We start from the raw sequence: 17450 nt of genomic DNA, 5'->3' as shown, positions 1-17450 counted from the left end.
AAAACAGAGAGCAAGAAAAGACTTCCAAAAAAGGGCTTAATGTAATTTCTGGAGAAATTCCTTTGCTATCTTTGACAAATCCTTCTTTACAAGGAGTGCCAGATAAAGCCCTGCAGTATTGCCTCTGGATTAGCCCAACTTTGAGAGCTGGGAACCTGGGAGCACTACAGATCGATGTTCCACCTCCCTGGGGGAGCACATTGCTTCCACTGTCCTGGCGTCCTGCAGGCCAATGGAGCACACTAAAATATCACCAGATTACTGATACATCCTTGCTATAAAGCAGTTAAAATTTAATTAAAAAATTGGATCCAACCTCATGCTTCTATAAAATAAAACATTATGCGAATGCTTTATAGAAATGGGAAATAATCACAAAATTTTCACAGCTACAGTATTAACAAAAATTCCCTGCCAGCAGCAGAATATACTTTAACTTCATGATTTGTATAAACTGTGAATGATGAGATGTAAATTATGTTGCCACTGAAAAAAGAACTGTATTCAACAGAATATTTTCTGCCTATAATATTATTATGGTTAACAACTTTCACACTGTTTTAGTAATGATCACAGAATCATAGAATGATTTGAGTTGGAAGGGACCTCAGAGATCATTTAGTTCCAACCACCCTGCCACGGGCAGGGACACCTCCCGCTAGACCAGGTTGCTCAAAGCCCCATCCAGCCTGGCCTTGGACACCTCCAGGGATGGGGCATCCACAGCTTCTCTGGGCAACCTGTTCCAGTGTCTCACCAACCCCACAGTAAAGAATTTCTTCCTAATAACTAATCTAAATCTACCTTCTTTCAGTTAAATGATTATTTAACATTCCTGTGGTCAAGCAAGATGAAGATAAATGTTTGCATACACACATTTTAAAATCAAATTTAGTTGACAGCTGGTTACTGTCTTGTTATTCTATTAGCAATAATCAGCGAGGTCAAATTATATTCTCTTTGATTTTGATATCTTTTTTATAAAGCCCTTTAGTTGCATAGAAGGCTTGCCTGGTAGCATCTTCTTGGCATACTTCACACATTCATTTCCTTAACATCGCCTGTTGGTCTACCCTCTTCTCTTCTGGTCACACACAACAGCTTATGCTTTTAAGGATGAAAATGCTTTGGTTTAACTGAAGTCTCTCAACGCAATGTGGCAGTATCTGGATAAGCAGGAGGTGATGAGATGATCAAAGGCCCCTTTGGCTGTAAGTGTTCTGAAACCTTTTTGATGTTAGTCCGTTTCTTCCGGCCCACGTTCAGACCAATAGAGTCTTTTATTTTCCACCAGATGTTTCTTCCATTCCTTCCGGCAAACTATATGAACAGATCAAGAACCTCCAGGATACATTCCTTTTTATCTCTATAAACTGCAGAGAAACCATGTACATTTTTCTCTCCATTTGTCCCTGCTGTATTATAAAGTTATATAGTGTTGGTGATGATGGCAGAAAGTACTGGAGAGAGTACACCACCAGCTAAGGAAAAGTTATTATGGGTGGGCTACGTTGCAAAGACAAAGTTAATGTCAGATCAAAGACTCTGTAAAAGTAAGCCCTGAATTCATACAAAACATTTGTTATCAGATCATATTTCCCTATGTATCTCTCAGAAGGGCTTGCCTCCACAGCTTCCACAGCATTATGCTGTTTTCAGCACCAGCATGGTAGCAGTGCTACAATAGCTGTATATAAACTAATAACATGTTTAAACTCATCCTTTAATCATCTGTATTTTGTTAATTTTCTGCCAGACTCATAATATTCCACCTATCAAATTCTGGGTTACTGCATCTCTCTTCTACTATTTATAAACACTGTCACGTACTGGCAGCCTAGGACAGTCACAGTTCCTTTACCATAACTATGCTTTGACATTCTTCTTACATTTCTAGGCTAGTCCTAACTAGTTCCTTCAAGATTAACATAAACAGTGTTTCAAATATGCTGCTATCAGATTCCCAGCATTAATTAAAAAAATATCCTTCAGATATGGATTTAATTTGCATCCATGCATTCCGTAGCAGGCTGTTCCATCCCAATTATTTCACGTTGAAAAGCCTCAGTATAAATCTCCGAAAAATGAGTATTCTGAGACCTGCTCTACTGCTCCTAAAACCTGTTTAAACCTTGTGCTATTAAGCAAAGGAAAGATCTCAATGTCACTTTTTCATTATGGGTCAACATATGACTAAGCTGTATGTTTACACTGATAATAGCTGTATTATAAATATTTACATGGATTATATAGTTAGCAGTAAGGCGTAAGCAGTGCTAACTGTATGCGTCACTCCTGTGCTAAGTGTACTTGGGTTATGAAAACCATGTTTTTGTTTATTTCTCCCTTATTTTCTTTCCAAGTATTGGATTATCTTTCCAATCAGGCCAGCCATAACTAGGAAACAGAACCTATACTGTTAATAGTTGCTTAAGTGGAAAAGGGATATTGTCTTACATGAACTCAACCAACCTTTTATGGGCCAGCCCTTCAGCCGAAATAAATTGCTATTCTTACTCAAGAACGTCTTTCATGTTGAGGAAAGCTGGGTAATGACACACATGGGACATGTATGACAAGGCTAAAGAAATAAATTTCACCAACTTTTGAATTTTTCCATAAAAATGTACTGCAGTTTGTGAATAGTATTTCTCATTTTGTTCAATTTTATTGATAAGAAAAATGAACATTCAGACAAAAAAGTAAAAGAAATCCATAAGGTAAACAGTGGCGTGAGAAAGAGAGCAGCACGTGGTTTTTTTTCCTAACTAGCTATTTATGTAAGTATTAAATAATCCAGAAGATCTCAGTTTTTTAGCAAAATTTGTGTAAAACAAGAAAAAAACAAATTTTAAGAACCTAATGGGTATAAAATCCCACCCTTGGGTAAAAAGTACAAGAATGGTGTTGGTTTTTTTAATCTGCCTACATATGTGGCCCATTAATTACAGGATCTGGACAAATAATTCATTTACTTAGATTCCAGTTGTTCCTGTGTCTTCTATTATCCCTGCCGTATCAATAAGGGCTGCAGAAGATGGAATATTAATAAATGATTGCTCAGGCTGACCCAGGAAGTGAACTAAGAATGAAATCCAGATCTTCCAGGTCCCAGAAGAGAACCACAACCTCAGGAGTTGTGCATCCGGTAATAAGATCTGGAACTGTACTCCAGCAACAAATACTGCATCGTTAAGAATTATGAACTGGAATTATGATTGCATGAAAATGGAGTATGTTATTATAGAAAATGGTGCCAATTATAGAAAACCTGGTGTATGTTAGAAAATCTATCAGTCTAGGCATTTATAACTCCCACATCCTGCGATTTCTATGAATTATTATGATTAGCATTAATTGAAGTAACAGATCTAAATGTGCCAAAACTAAGGAGCTTAAGATAATGTGTCTAAATGGTGGCACACACTGACTCTGCCCTCCTCTTTTGGCTTCTGTTCATTCTTGGAAGAGAAGACTATGCTGAAGTTGCTTGTCTTGGCAAAGTCTGCTTCTTTAACTTGATCTCCACCCTATTTCTAGGAATTCAGCCCTTTTCATACCTGCCAGTCTGCTGAGCTGTGTGCTGTTTTTGGAAGGGAAGAATACAATTTTCTTATAAATTCTATGACATACTTGTATGAATTGCCAAAACGTTCTATGAAACCAAAGTGCCACATAAATGACGGCAAAATAGGGCCATTTACATGTAGCTTTGGCTATGGATTTTGTATGATTCATTTCTAGTCACATATTTGCACCCTCAGCTTCCCAGTATTGCCAGTATTTCCACGATAACCTATTATTTCAGCCATTTATAATTTGCTCAATGTTTTCCCTACTGAATAGCAACAATAAAGCTTGCAGTCTAGATATCTATGTCAAAATTGGGGAGTAACACTTAACACCAGTGACTAGTACTTTACACAAGTGAAATTAATGTGTTCATCCAATTGCCTTTAATGCTTGAAAAAAATTAAAGCAGTTGAACTATTAAACTTACAGAACTAGTTACTGTTTTGCATGTGCAGTTAGGACGTTTTCAAAGGGAACCTAGTTATGCATTTTAATGGTAAGCAGTACCAGCTACTGATATTTTCACAGGCATTATTAAAATAAAACACAATTCAAAGCCTTTCAGCTGGGATGTTGGGCACCTTTTATCACATACAGCCGCCATTTCACCAAAGCATACTGAGGGTTTCGTGTAGAGGGTTTTGTGAAGAAACCCATGTATTGCTCACTCTTCAAACAACCCTCTCTTATCTTCGCTAATTTGTATTCGCCTCAACACCTGCCCCGCTGCCTGCCGAGCAGATAAAAGCTCACAGGAGGCACTCGCCCCCCCCTCAGTAATTCCCTCAGCATCTTGAGGGAGATGACAGCCAGGGAGGGAATATGGCGCTACGCGACTATCAACGCGCCTTCTGTCGCCCCGGGGCCGCACTACCCGCCGGGGCCCGGCTACTCTCCGTCAGTCCTAACGCCGGTGCCCGTGCCCCCTCAGCGGGGCTGCCGAATCCGCGGCCGCCCCCGCCCCGGGCCCAGCCGCCTTCCCGCCTCCGCCTCCCCTCCACAGGAGGCCGGGGGCGCATGCGCGGCGCGCGCTGAGGGCGGGCCCGCAGCCCGCCGCTGGCTCACGTGGTACGGCGCGAGGTTCCGGGCCGCCGCCGTGTGAATGTGAGTGCTGAGGAGGGGAGGGGGCGCGCGCTGCTGCCGCCGCCGGGCGGGGAGGTGGCAGCCGGCTCCGCGGCGCCCTGCCGCCTCCTGCCGGCGGGACCGGCCCCCATGGGGCGGTGTGAGGGTGGGAGCCGGCCGGGAGGCGAGAAGGGGAACGAGGGGCACAGCCCGCGCCGGGGTGCGGTGTCCCGTTGTGGCGGCGGCCCCAAGGGGCTGCAGGGCGGCCGTTAGCTCGCTGGAGCTGCCTCCTTGTAAGTTGCTCTCGGCCCAGCTGGGCGCCGCCCGCCGCCGGGAGCCGAGTGGCGGAGCAAAGTTTACGGAAATGAAGTTTCGGAAATGGCAACAAATATCTGATGCCACACACTGTAACGGCTCCTAGCGCTTCCCTCTCCCTCCCGCGTCTGTGGGGCTTGGAAAGGCTTTAGAGGCGGTGGAAGGAGGCGGTGGCTGGAGGGGCAGAGGGTGTCCCTCCCGCAGCGGCCGGGATGTCACCGTGCCGGGTCCCCGGGCCCCGACCCCGGGCCGGGCTCGCTTATCGGCGCGCTGCAGCGAGCGCTGCCTGGGCGCAGGGACACCCTAATATGTACTGCATATTACCTCCCTTCATACTTATTTACTTCGTTTCGCTTCAGCAGTATTTTTTGTTGATTACGTACATAACTGTTTGTTAGTTTTGGATTTGTTGGGGTTTTTTTGTTTGTTTGGGGTTTTTTGTTTTTGTTTTTTGTTATTATTTGACCGGAACTACATTCCTTCCTTCCTTGTTACAATAGAAAACAAACAAACAAAAACACACAACTAAAAACCAACCAACCAAAAGCCTGGAATTGACTTGTACCTCTATCAAAGAAGGAGTAGTGACAAATGTACCTGAACTGTGTTTGGTAAACTTTCTTCCATTCGTATAAATATTGGGTCTAAGTAATTCAGGTGTTTATAAATAATGTGTTTCATCACAGCAGGGTTGGTTTAATTTCCTGAGAGAGCGCAATTTTGTTTGTATTTTGTTTGTTCAAGGAGATTTGAGGTCTGACAAAAGTTAAGATTGTGCTTATACTAGAAAATGTGTATTTCTGAATTGTTAGCTTATTTAACCAATATTTAAAATTTATTTCATTGAGAAGTAGGCTCCCTGCCCTTCCTTTCTCCTACAAACTCCAGACAGTTTTCCCCCCAAAGCAACACAAACTAAAGAACTAAACTTCTAAGAGCTCTTGTGCTTCACAGTTCTGAAGCGGAGTCAGGGAAGCATTGGTTTTAATTATATTAAAAAATTCTTGAGATAAATGGAGGAGGATTGCGTTCTGGTATAATTACCCAATTTTAGGATTGCAAGTTTTATATATGTATTTATATATTCTGGTATAATTACGTAGTTTTAGGAAGTGTAAGTACTGCAATCAAGTTAAAAAAAAACCAACCCAAAACCTCTGACCCTAATTAAAGTAGTTAAACGATAATATTAAAGATATTAAAACTCTTAACTGTGGCCTTATCTGAAGTCCACTGTTGTTCTGATATGTTTTTATCTTTTAAAACTGTGACATCCTCTCATTTTCGCCAGTACAGTGATATAACTATTTTTGATTATTTTACTCCTCTTACCTTGAATTATGTGTAGGTGTATCCTTGTATTTTGAGACATAGTTACTAATTACTGTCTGTTTTGAGATGGGGCTAGTAAGAATGTTTAACAAGCTTTTCTGTGTCCCTTTCCTTGCACAAAACTGGGAAAGGACTTCATGTGTTTATTATCTCCCCTCAAAATATTATGATAAAGTAATTCTGACTAACGGACCACTGAGGTTCAGCAAGAGCTGATGCTTCAGAGGAAGAAATTATCTATTGACATATTTTTTTTCTTTCTAGCTTGCTCAAATATGCTTTATCTGTTACATATAATATAATCAAATATGTTTGATTATATAAATATAATCAAATATAATATAATATAGAATTAATATTATATATAATATAATCAAATATGTTTGATTATATAAATTTAGAGATAGATAAAACTATTTTTGTGTTTCTTTTAGGTTTTCCAAGCAAAAAAAAGCAGTGGTGACATGTTGCTGTTGTGGTTCCTGGATATATCCTGAACAGATTTTTTTCAATGAAGGAAAACTTAGTAATTTCTAATTTTCATAAAAGTGTTCAAAGGTTCCTGCGTTTTCTGTCTGTTCTACACTAAATGGTTTACTGATTTGGCAATTGCAACAGTATTTCTATTATATAAAACTTATATATGCAAATCCAACTCCTTTTGACTGTGTATTTATAATCAGCTTCTTGACTAGAGTAAGCTGTAACCATGAAAAGGTTTTTTCTGGCGAGTTCCGTTTCAGGAGCTGATTTGTACTGCACTATGCAAAGACTGGTGTGATCTTTGCTTCCAGAGGAGAAAATAGGCGGTATCACTAGTATATGTGTTACAAATCAATCATCCTCACCATGGATGAGGCCTTAGTTCTGAGGTGTGTGAACAAGCCACTTCCACAGTGGTTGCCATCCGAAGGTAATGGAGAAACTGAAAGATCCTGCAGGAAGGAATGAGTTTAGTGGTAGCTTAGTCAGATAGTGACTGTATATTCAATAATTTCCTGGATCACAAACTGAAGAGGTTTTGAAGACTTTGTTACATCAAATAATGCTTCTCATATTGCAACTACAGGATTTTTTGGGGTCTTTTTTTAACTTCTGTCTTCTTTTTCTTTCGGCTGGGGTCACTGTTTTTGTTCAGATTCTGGTTGCTTAAGTCACTGCTGTATGACACCCAATGTGTAAATTGCCTGCGATGCATCATATCAGCTTGAGGGTCAAGCTGGTGTCTGAAATGCATAATATAATTTCCAGAATAAGTCATCCAGTCCATGCTTGGTCAGTTTTGTTGTATTGATGGAAATGCTGACAGAGGAAACGTGCAGCTGAAATCATCCAGTCCATGCTTGGTCAGTTTTGTTGGTATTGATGGAAATCCTGACAGAGGAAACGTGCAGCTGATTGTAGTTGTACTTGGTGGTGGAGTAGCTCCTTAGAACTGAAGGGCTCTTTGGGCAATTAGACTGACCTCTGCTAGAATTAAAACATCCAAGTTTATAGCTCCCTGAGAGCGGCCTAAGGAAGCCCGTTGGTTCTACACGCTGTGTGGTGTTAGGAAGCATTGTTTGCTGTGTTTTTATGGCTGACTGAATAATTTGAAGATTTTGAATTAGAAGTGGATGCTATGTAGGAAATGAAGGCGAGCATACAAGATATAGTTACCTTAAGCATTATTAGAGCGTTAGTAGTCTCAAATAATGAGAGTATAGCAGGTGTTTGCAATGATAAGCCTTAAGGAAAAGTCCAGTGGATGCTTGTTCTAATGTTTAGATTTGTATATTGATTCTAATGAGATTTAAATATATTACAAATATATATAGTAAATTAATTTCTCTTTTGGGAATGAAAAAGTGATATTGCAAGTTAATAATTATAATGAAACAATTTGAATAACTGTATTTTAACTGAGGAATGGACAGGTTGCAGTGTTTAAGTATTTTTCTTTTTAGATTAAGTAGCAGTAGTCAAACTAATCAGGCAATTAAAAGGCTATTGCTTAGTGTCTCAGATGCTCATACTTCAGAGGTGAAGCAGAGTGTGAGATACTCTAAAAAGAGAATTTTTGACATTTGACCTAGTCTCTTCTATTCTTTCCTCTGAAAGCTGTCTCATTTATTTTGGGATAAGGTGGCTGAAAGTATTCTTGGCACGTATTGTTTAAGATGTAGGTATTTTATTGTGAATAGTAATTGTCAGACCATTCAGAAGAAAATTTTCAGCTTTAAGTTGTTAGCTTAAAAGCTTATTTTGTTAAGGGCTTCTTTTTAGTGCTACATCAGAGGATTAAAAAACTATAAAATACTTTCAGTTTTCACGCTGAAGCAGACAAAAGAGGTAGAGAAACTTCCCTGTTCTCACAAAAAGTTTTGAAGAACACAAAATGTGGCATATTAAAAAAAAGGCTTTGTGAGGTAGCCTTTTATGCGGTCATTTTATGTTGATATTTACCTTTAAATTGTTTCCTTCAGCAGGGTAGTTACTGACTTAAATTATGTTGAAACATTTGTGTTACAGATGTATGTCTTCTCATACCAAATTCTGAAATGCTTTGTTTTTTCAGTTTAAAGTTCAGTATTCCTTTGTGAATGAAAGCACATTATGCCCTTTAAAGGCCATTAATCCAGAAGTCATTCTTTATAAAGTAATTACTTTTATAATTATGTCAGAACCTTGTCTTTTGTTATGAACTATGCAATTGACTACACAGTTCAAAGCTTATTGTAACTGACAGCTTGTGGTTGACCTTCTTCTTGCATACATATTAAATATAAACAGGATGATTCATTATGTTTCAAATTTTTGAGTTTTTTCTTGCATTGTTTTTTTTTTCTGCTATGCCTGCTTTTCCTCCTCCCCACTTCTTCCAAAGTTTAAAGGCAATAGTAAAAGGATTTACAGTTTGCTGATTCTTCCTTTGTAGGACTCCTCTTTTGCCCTAAAAACACTGTTTCTGTTTCATTCTTTACTTGGATAAATCTTTGTACCCTGAAACTGTATGTTCATAGACAAGTAGCGTGGGCCTGTTGAGGCTTATCTGTAGTGTGAACTGGTTTATGCTCAGGATCTGATATTCACTCTTTACATGTTTCAAGTCGTTTTGACATTGGTCTAGCTCTAATCGGGACACAAGGCTGAATGCCCGGGCTTTTTCTGGAGTGCACTGGTTTTTCCTGGAACACATCTCCTGGTTTAGTCTCATCTGGAAAGAGACTAGTTAATGGACACTCAGGCCACTCCATGATGTAAACCACAGTGAAGTCAGGAAGGGCAATGGAGAAATTCACTTCAAAAAAAGTCATATTCCTGATCTGAACTGGAAGAGTAACCCTGGGATTTTTTTCTGTCAGTGAAGAGTTGTACAATGCTAAGGTACCTCCATTACAAATCCTTTGTGCATAGCAACCAAAAGAACAAAGCAATTCTAGAGGGAAGATTGGTGGCTCATCTGAAGATCAGGATGTGCAATGTAGATAACAGGAAGATCTGTAGATCACGGCTGCATTCACCCTTGATGGGAATGAGATCTTATTTATCTCCATCTTTTCATAAAAATCTAGGCTTATGTTACAGTGTGATTTTTTTTTTTGTTAAATTATTTTTATTTTTTAAGAAGGGCAATGGGCTGCATTTTGCTTCACATAAATCAAAATTTCAGGGAAGTTCTGTCCATTTTGGGGGGAGTAAGGATGCAAGGAAATACTCCTAACTTCAAATTAACTGCTATAGGAAAAGACAGTATAGCATTTCATTTTGACTAGTATTTACTAAAATACTTACTTTATAATATGATTTTTTCAGTAATATGAAGTCATAATATTTTATGGTTGCCAAGTGAGCAAGGGGGGTTGTCACAGTAAAAATAGAAGTTTAAATGCTTATACTTGGTCAGTACAAAACAAACAAATTCCAAGAATGTTTAGTTCAGACATTTATCTTGAGTAGGTGACAAAAATGCAGACACGTGGCAGCCTAGATGCAAGACAAATGTCCATTTCAAGTCTGTTCTGGAAATTTGTACATTTTGAAGTGGGTGGCATGTTTTCAAAGAAGAAAAAGGAATAAGTGCTTGATTGTTTCAAGCCTCATTAGACTTTTAATAAACAGAGTAGAGGCTGAGGAAGAATGTTCAAACAGTGGAAAGCCCTATATATTTTAAGTGAGCTGCATTCCATAAGGCTCTCAAACAACTACTGTTTTCTATGTATTTTTCCTTTATAATCAAACACATAGTGTGTCTTGGCTGATTTATAATACAGGGCACTACTGGATTCATGGTGTGAACCATTCCCAGTCATGTTACATGATTATTGTACAGATACATGCTGTCTGAGGGTTTCTTATTCCTAAGATCATGTATGTTAAAAGTATTAAAATTGGGAATTAAAGAGTATCAAAATGGGGGGGACTTTAAAAGTAAGGCTGTAGTATTTGACAATTTGAACAACGTGATATGGAAAGATTTTGAGGTTTCCACATAACTTGTGTATAAATGATGTTCACTTTTAAATTCTAACAATTTTTATGTCAACTGATTTGTGGTGGGGAAAAATTTAGCTGTGTCAGTGGTACGAGAAAAGTCAGAGGTTTGGGCAGATTTTGGTATATCTGGTATCAGAGCATGTAATGTGGAAAAAAAAGAATGACAGTGATTAAGCTTTTGATTATCTTAAGTACTTTTTTTTGGTCACTTTGACATTAAAAAGTCAAAGGCTGACAATATGAATTGTCATCTGCAACAATCAATTTACACTTAAAGAGGCCTTAGCTCATTTGAACTTTGTAGGGGCTACATCTGTGGTCTCTGTAGTTAAACTGAGCATTAGAAACCAATGTTCAAAGGCACCAGTGGAGTTAGTTATATGTTCAAGAGGCCTGGTATAAAGTGTGTTTCTGCTGTTTCCACTTTGTTTTGGGCAAGCCTTAGATGTCATGTAGTGTCTCTGAGATTAGACCATGAGAAAAAAAAATGCAGTGAATTCCTTCTAATGTAGCAAACCTATTACTTGCATTCTGTTCTACTACAGCTGTTTGGAGGCTGCTGCCAGGGTTTTGGTTTTTTTTCCCCTCTTAAAGTGCTATAGTAAGCATAAACGTAACAAAGAGAAATCTGGATACTATAGTAACTTAACTATTAGAAGTGGCATTAGTTAATTATGTGCGTGAACTAGCATGGCAGTATATGCTCCTCTCACTTAGATAGAAGTAGAGGAGGTAGGTTGGTCCCTAAGCGATCATCTTTGATGTTAAACCCTGTGCAGGTTTCGTAGTTGCTTTTGCTGTTAACAGGATAATGCCATTCAGAAGTCATTTCCTTCTTTTCTATGTGTTCACTTACAGTGTGGTGCAACCTGATCAAATTATTAATGATTCTCTGAATAGCTAAAGAAAAATGTTTAGTAAAGTGCTTGCACCAGTGGTTTGTAGAAATGTGCAATGTAGTAAATCCTAATAGGCATAATGTGGAATGTTAAACTTTGTGCCTTGAGCGGTTGTCCTTTTCTTCTTATAAAGTTGTTGGTTTTTTCTGCTGCCCTCCAGAAGAATTACGTTGTTGCTTGTTTATCTAATAAAAATGTTTACAGAGGAAGCATTTGATAAGATGAATTAGAAAGGAATTTAAGCTAAATAAAAAGTTACTATATTAGCAACTTACTCTGTTTTATAATATAATGGAAAAGGAGGTGAATGGGGATTGAGATAAGAATTCTGTATACATACAGGTGTTTCAGGAAGTTTCATTTGAAACCTGATGGTGACTTTTTGAAGAGTAAGTGTATTTTGCTGGTTCTGCTTTGTTGATAATTATATGAGAAATAATGTATTGTGTATCTTCAATAGTTTAGCAAAGAATGGGCATCCTAGAGGTGGAGAAGAGTGGCCACGCAATTGTTATACCACCTTGGAGAGTTTTGAGAACTAAAAATCATACTGGCCATGTAGAGGTAGCCCTCAGAAGCTGCTTGAAGTTCAGGCTCTTCCTGTCTGCTGCAGGTGGTTCCACTCTCTAGAAAATCCATATCACCTTTATGTTGTATTCTCCAATGCAGCTTCCTCCCTCCTCCCTTCATAGGCTTGCACAGGTTATCTCGGTGCCCTTTCTCAATTTGTCATAGTAACACTATTGTTAGCTAGATCTAGAACTCTCTTAATCCTCCTATTTTGCTGTAACTGAAAATTTTATGTGCTGTTCTTGTACATGTTTTCCTCCTACAGATATTTTTTTTTCTCCATTGCATGCTTTTAAACAAAACTTTGAATTCTAGTCGCTAGGAAAGCTGTAACAATTTTCAAAGTTTACATTTAGGCATACTTAGCTGTGTCTCTGTTACTTTTTGAAATGGTAACTTCAAATTTTCATTCTTAGCTTGCACTGAATATTTGTAAAAGTTGGAAAAATGGTAATAAGAAAAAAAATTATGTAGCAAAGATGCGAAGCCTGAAAACCAAGACTCTGGAGAAGAACTTTTAACTGCTTTCCTTCCAATTTTAATAATTGTGAGTGAATCAGGATATTAATGAGAACATGTCTAGAACACCCAAGAATCTTGTAGATAAGGTAAAGCCTGTCCAGGAACATGAAAGAGAGGTTTCAGACTTTTTTCTCCCTCATAATGCTTGTCTGGATTATCTGTATAAATACCTTTTATTTGTGTCTTATACCACTTAAAGTTCTGGGGTTTGTTTCTCACTTGAATTTTTGTGATTTTAAAAAGGTCTCAGCTGATTAGCTTGAAGAATTTGCTATTTAAAAAAAAGTGATGAGCTTGAAGACACCCTTGTATATGTATAATAATGCAGTTATCTTTTTTCTTTCAGAATTCCCAAAACTTTTGTGGTTTTCAATTCAAACAAAAGACTAGAAATCAGAATAATCTTCACATTTCTTTGAATAAGAAGTCATAATGCAACGAAGGCAGGGAAGAGTCAACGCTGGACTGCTTTTGCTGCTTTATCAAATTTCTCAAGTTGGACTCCAGAACATTCCTTCTGTTACCCTTGGGGTACTTGTACTGAATATTTTTCTCTTTCTGAACCCTGTGAGGCCACTGTCTGAAGTGTGCATCAGTGTAAAGGAAGGCTTCTACAGAAAGAACTGGCAGCGTTTACTGCTTTCTCCTTTCCATCATGCAGATGACTGGCATTTATATTATAACATGGTTTCCATGCTTTGGAAGGGGATAATGCTGGAAAAAAAGCTTAAGAGCATATGGTTTGCATACATAATTGCAGTCTTTTCATTGCTGATTGGAGTTGTTTATATGGTGCTGGAATTCATGCTTATGAAAATTCTGGATGATCCTTCGTATGAAATGAATTGTGCTGTGGGTTTTTCAGGTAAGGTATAGAATTAGAACAGTTTACATATGTGAAATTAATATTTATAGGTCCTATACAGCAATATTTGTTGAATGCAGGAAGCGGATAGGTGTACATCTGTATACATGTATGTGGTCACTATATCAGTAAAGTTATCCTATTTTTTAATTTAAAGCATGTACTTTGGGTACACCTGTACTCATGCTGTCATTGGGGGCTAGCATTAGAAGGCAAATCCTCTCTTTCAACCTCTGAGAAAGGTGCTTTGGCACTTCTAAGGGTTCCTTGTGGTATTCGAGTTGGAATGTCCTGGTAGTTGCTCAATTGGAGCTTCAGATATTCTCTGCTCACCCACCCTTTGGTAACGAGACATGCTGAGCTCTAATATTGGCCTGGATGGTGGCTGCAGGGGCACTGAGTGCAGCCTCTTTCCCTGAGGGGTTTTTCTGTCTGTGCTCAGAAACAGCTCTGATATGGGGCAGCTGCAACCCTCCTGAGACTGGTGAGAAAAGAGGTGTGTGAGATGGCTGAGAGAAGCCTCACCAGGGGCTTTTTCCCCCATTGCTCAGCAGCAGCTTAGAAGCTCAAGCCCTCTGTATCATCCTTGCCTGAGCTACGTTGCATCTGTACCTCGCCGTGTGCTTCTCTGGCCTCGGCCCTGACTGGACTCCCTGACTTTCTTTGTCAGGTCCTGCTTTGTCAGGAGGATGAGCCTGCTGATCTTGGGTCCTGGCCAGCCCCACCTGCCGTCACCAGCCCACTCTGCGCACTTTGCCCAAGGACTATGGGACTGGGCCCCTACTGGGGAGGTGGGTGCCAGCCTGCCTGCCTCCCTGTTCCCTTTGGATATGCTTCCTTTGAGCATCATGCTCTTGCTGCTCCCTAACAGGGACTGCAGGACCCTACTGAATATCTATTACTAGTGGTAGAATGACTGAAATAGGTACACCCAGTCCAGTCTCAGCTGGATGTTATAGGGTTAGCTTTTATATACTACTTCTATAGGGTTAGCCTTTATACAGTTCGCCCAACACACATCCCTGTTTATATTTGATCCCAGAATAACGATGTTTACATCACTGGATAGATTAAGAAATTTTGCCGTCTTTTGTTTTTTGTGGTGTTAAAAGGGGAGGGAAACCTTTTCCATGTTTTTATTTGATATATCAGTATTGATGTTCAACTCTGCTATCTTTTCCATGTCAAATCTTTTAATTGTTGATTTTTCAGAATTTTTTTTTACAACTGTATGAACTTTGTCTTGAGAGAAACTTCTTCAAAACCATTTTGAAAGTTGCATTAAATTGTGTGAACTCATTTTGTCATATCAGCTATTGCTTGCATGATAAAACAGTTGCAGTCAATTAGAAATGAATGATTATTTAGTGTAATTAAAGGTGATTTATCTACTTTTTTTGAGAAACAAGTGATTCTGGAGTATATGTAAGATGATTTTCCATTAATTCAAAATTTGAGCCTACTGTTGAGCTTCACATGCATTTATTTGTCTTGTTTTCAATAATGGCTTTTCTCAACCCACAGAACATTTTTTTTGAGTTCAATAATTTTGTCAATATTTCAACTAAAATTTCCATTTTAAAATTGTTTGTACCATTTTGAATACCTGGATAGCTACAGTAAGAAGGCATATTAAAAAACAACTCAGAATTGGCTGTTATACAGATATGTACATTTTTTCCTTTTTTTTTTTAAGTCACTGAAAACTATCACTGAAAAAACAGCTTAGAACTGTTTTTCTAGCATGCAACAGAAATGGTTTGTGGTGCTGTGAAACTGCATGGTACTTCAGTTTCAGTAGTTATGTTGTTTGCATTTCTTTGTTTGTGTGCAAGTACTTCTTTCTTCTTAAGTACTTCTGGTTTCTTCTTGCTTGCAGGAGTCTTGTTTGCTTTGAAAGTTCTCAACAACCATTACAATCCAGGAAGAGTCAGCAGTGTTCTTGGAGTGCGGATACCCAGTAAATATGCTTGTTGGGTGGAGCTGGTGGCTATTCATTTAATCTCCCCAGGGTAAGTACATTTGATGTTTCAGAGGTAGGAGAAGAGATTGGGCCATCTCAAACAGTTTGAACTGTGTTATGAAATGAGTGTAGTGTTAGCTGGTATTTAAATGGAGCGTTGGGGCTGCGGTTAAGTGTTGAGGTTACAGTTTGCTTTTTTCCTTAACACCCTGTATGCTGACTACATTTCAAAATAAAAAACTGACATACTGTGCCCAGAAGGTATTACTAAGAATTTGAGGGGAGATAACAAAAGTTGATGGACAAGGAAAAGGGACATGTGTCTTCAGCAAAGTAAGTAAACTAATATGCTGTAGCACCAAGGGCTTCATTAGAAAAACAGCATTCCACTGTTTGCTTTCTATTTCTGTCCTAATCCCTTTTGTCCATTTGTTATAGTCACTTCTCTAGTTTATGATAAAGCTATCATCCAGTGTTCTGCACATTTTATGCAGTTTTATTGTCCTACAGTCTTGCCAATCGCCTCCCTCAGTTGCTTGACTGCAGAAATGTCTTTGGGGTAGAAAGCGTATAGACAGTCCAGAAATAATGTCTAAAACCTTTTCATAATTTTGTAGAAGCTTAGATTGCTGCCTGATCTGAACAACCTCTACACGGTTATATGCAGTCCTGATAGGATAGTTTTACAGCACTTAAATAATAATGGGGGCCATAGAAAACAAGTTGTAATCTCCAGAAATTCATGTCCCAGAACACAGCATTTTTAATTAGTAACTGCCAAGTGCCTTGAAATGAACCATAACAATTGTAGCTCTTAGAGCATTGCTCTTGCACGCTCATCTGTGTGCTGAGGGCATGTTGTAATATTTGAAGTGTCTGATTAAATGGTGTCCCTTTGTAGATCTAGTTGCATAATTTAGTTTTGAATAGATAAGAGGTTAGTAATTGGGGCAGAACTCTGTCCAGACAGAAAGGCATGTGATAAATTTGGGTCTGCCTTAGTGGAATGATGTATAGGGATCCCCTGAAAATCCATACCAATGAAGGATTCAAAAATTATATTGAGACTGTTGGAAACTTTGATTTTTGTGCTGTTCATTGATGAGAACTTTCCCTCAGGAGCAAAAGGGCTAAGAACAATCAACCAACCAAAAAACTCCAGGTTTGACAGGAATGGCATTACGTGTTGAGAACCCTTTCATAGCCTTTTATTCTTTTGTTAAACTTAGCTTTTCCTTTTCTATGCTATTTACCCAACATTTTACAAAACTACTAACAAGTTTTCCATTTCCATTTAAAGAAGCAAGAAGCAATGGCATTTTCCTGTATGGGGCTGTGTAAATGTACTGGTTTGACTTTTACTTATGCAGTCATTTCATTTGGTTTAATTTGCATCCAGGTAGGTTGTTTAGCACTGGTAAATTGACTACATGGCATACTTTCTAAGCAAGATTAAATTTTGTAGCAAAGTGTATAAATTGTTATGGGCAAGTGATTCTGTGCTTGTGTTAATTTGGAAATAAACTAGGTATAAATACTTGGACTTGATTCCCATGATCTCAAAAAATTTATTGTTTTTCAAAAATTAAGTTGGTCTACATCTTTCTAGTATATCATTTTGATATTATTCCTTTGTTTGCTTGTTCAGCAAATGCATACTTCCTAGCCTTGGAGTAGGAGATGGGTGGAAGTAAGACCTTTTCGCAAAAGACTGCAGCAGTGGCTTAAGCTACTTCTGTTACAGAATCACAGAATTGTGGTGGTTGGAAGGGACCTCAGAGATCATCGAGTCCAACCACAAAAACAAAAAAACAAAAACAAAAACAAACCACCACACCACCCACCACCTAAACACACAACAACAACCAAACCA

The 17450-nt window shown here is 38.6% G+C and overlaps 1 protein-coding gene across 2 annotated transcripts in view; it reads left to right on the top strand.

Moving 5' to 3' along the window:
- The first annotated feature begins 4629 nt into the window (after positions 1–4629).
- Positions 4630–17450, top strand: part of RHBDD1 (rhomboid domain containing 1) — a 38153-nt gene continuing 25332 nt past the window's right edge. Inside the window, exons 1-3 of one of the 2 annotated variants that reach the window (XM_014960635.1) lie at positions 4630–4677; positions 13096–13614; positions 15494–15626. In XM_014960635.1, the coding sequence (XP_014816121.1) occupies positions 13182–13614; positions 15494–15626 (566 nt within the window). In that variant the 5' untranslated portion in view covers positions 4630–4677; positions 13096–13181. Of the gene's footprint in view, positions 4678–12029; positions 12047–13095; positions 13615–15493; positions 15627–17450 lie in introns of those variants that run through there. The other variant, XM_014960636.1, reaches the window with a different exon arrangement.

This window comes from Calidris pugnax, unplaced genomic scaffold (assembly GCF_001431845.1).
Source record: "Calidris pugnax isolate Ruff unplaced genomic scaffold, ASM143184v1 scaffold398, whole genome shotgun sequence".
NCBI classification, from domain to species: Eukaryota; Metazoa; Chordata; class Aves; order Charadriiformes; family Scolopacidae; genus Calidris; species Calidris pugnax.
The sequence above is the reverse complement of the archived record's forward strand: the minus strand, read 5'-3'. Positions and strand labels throughout refer to the sequence as shown.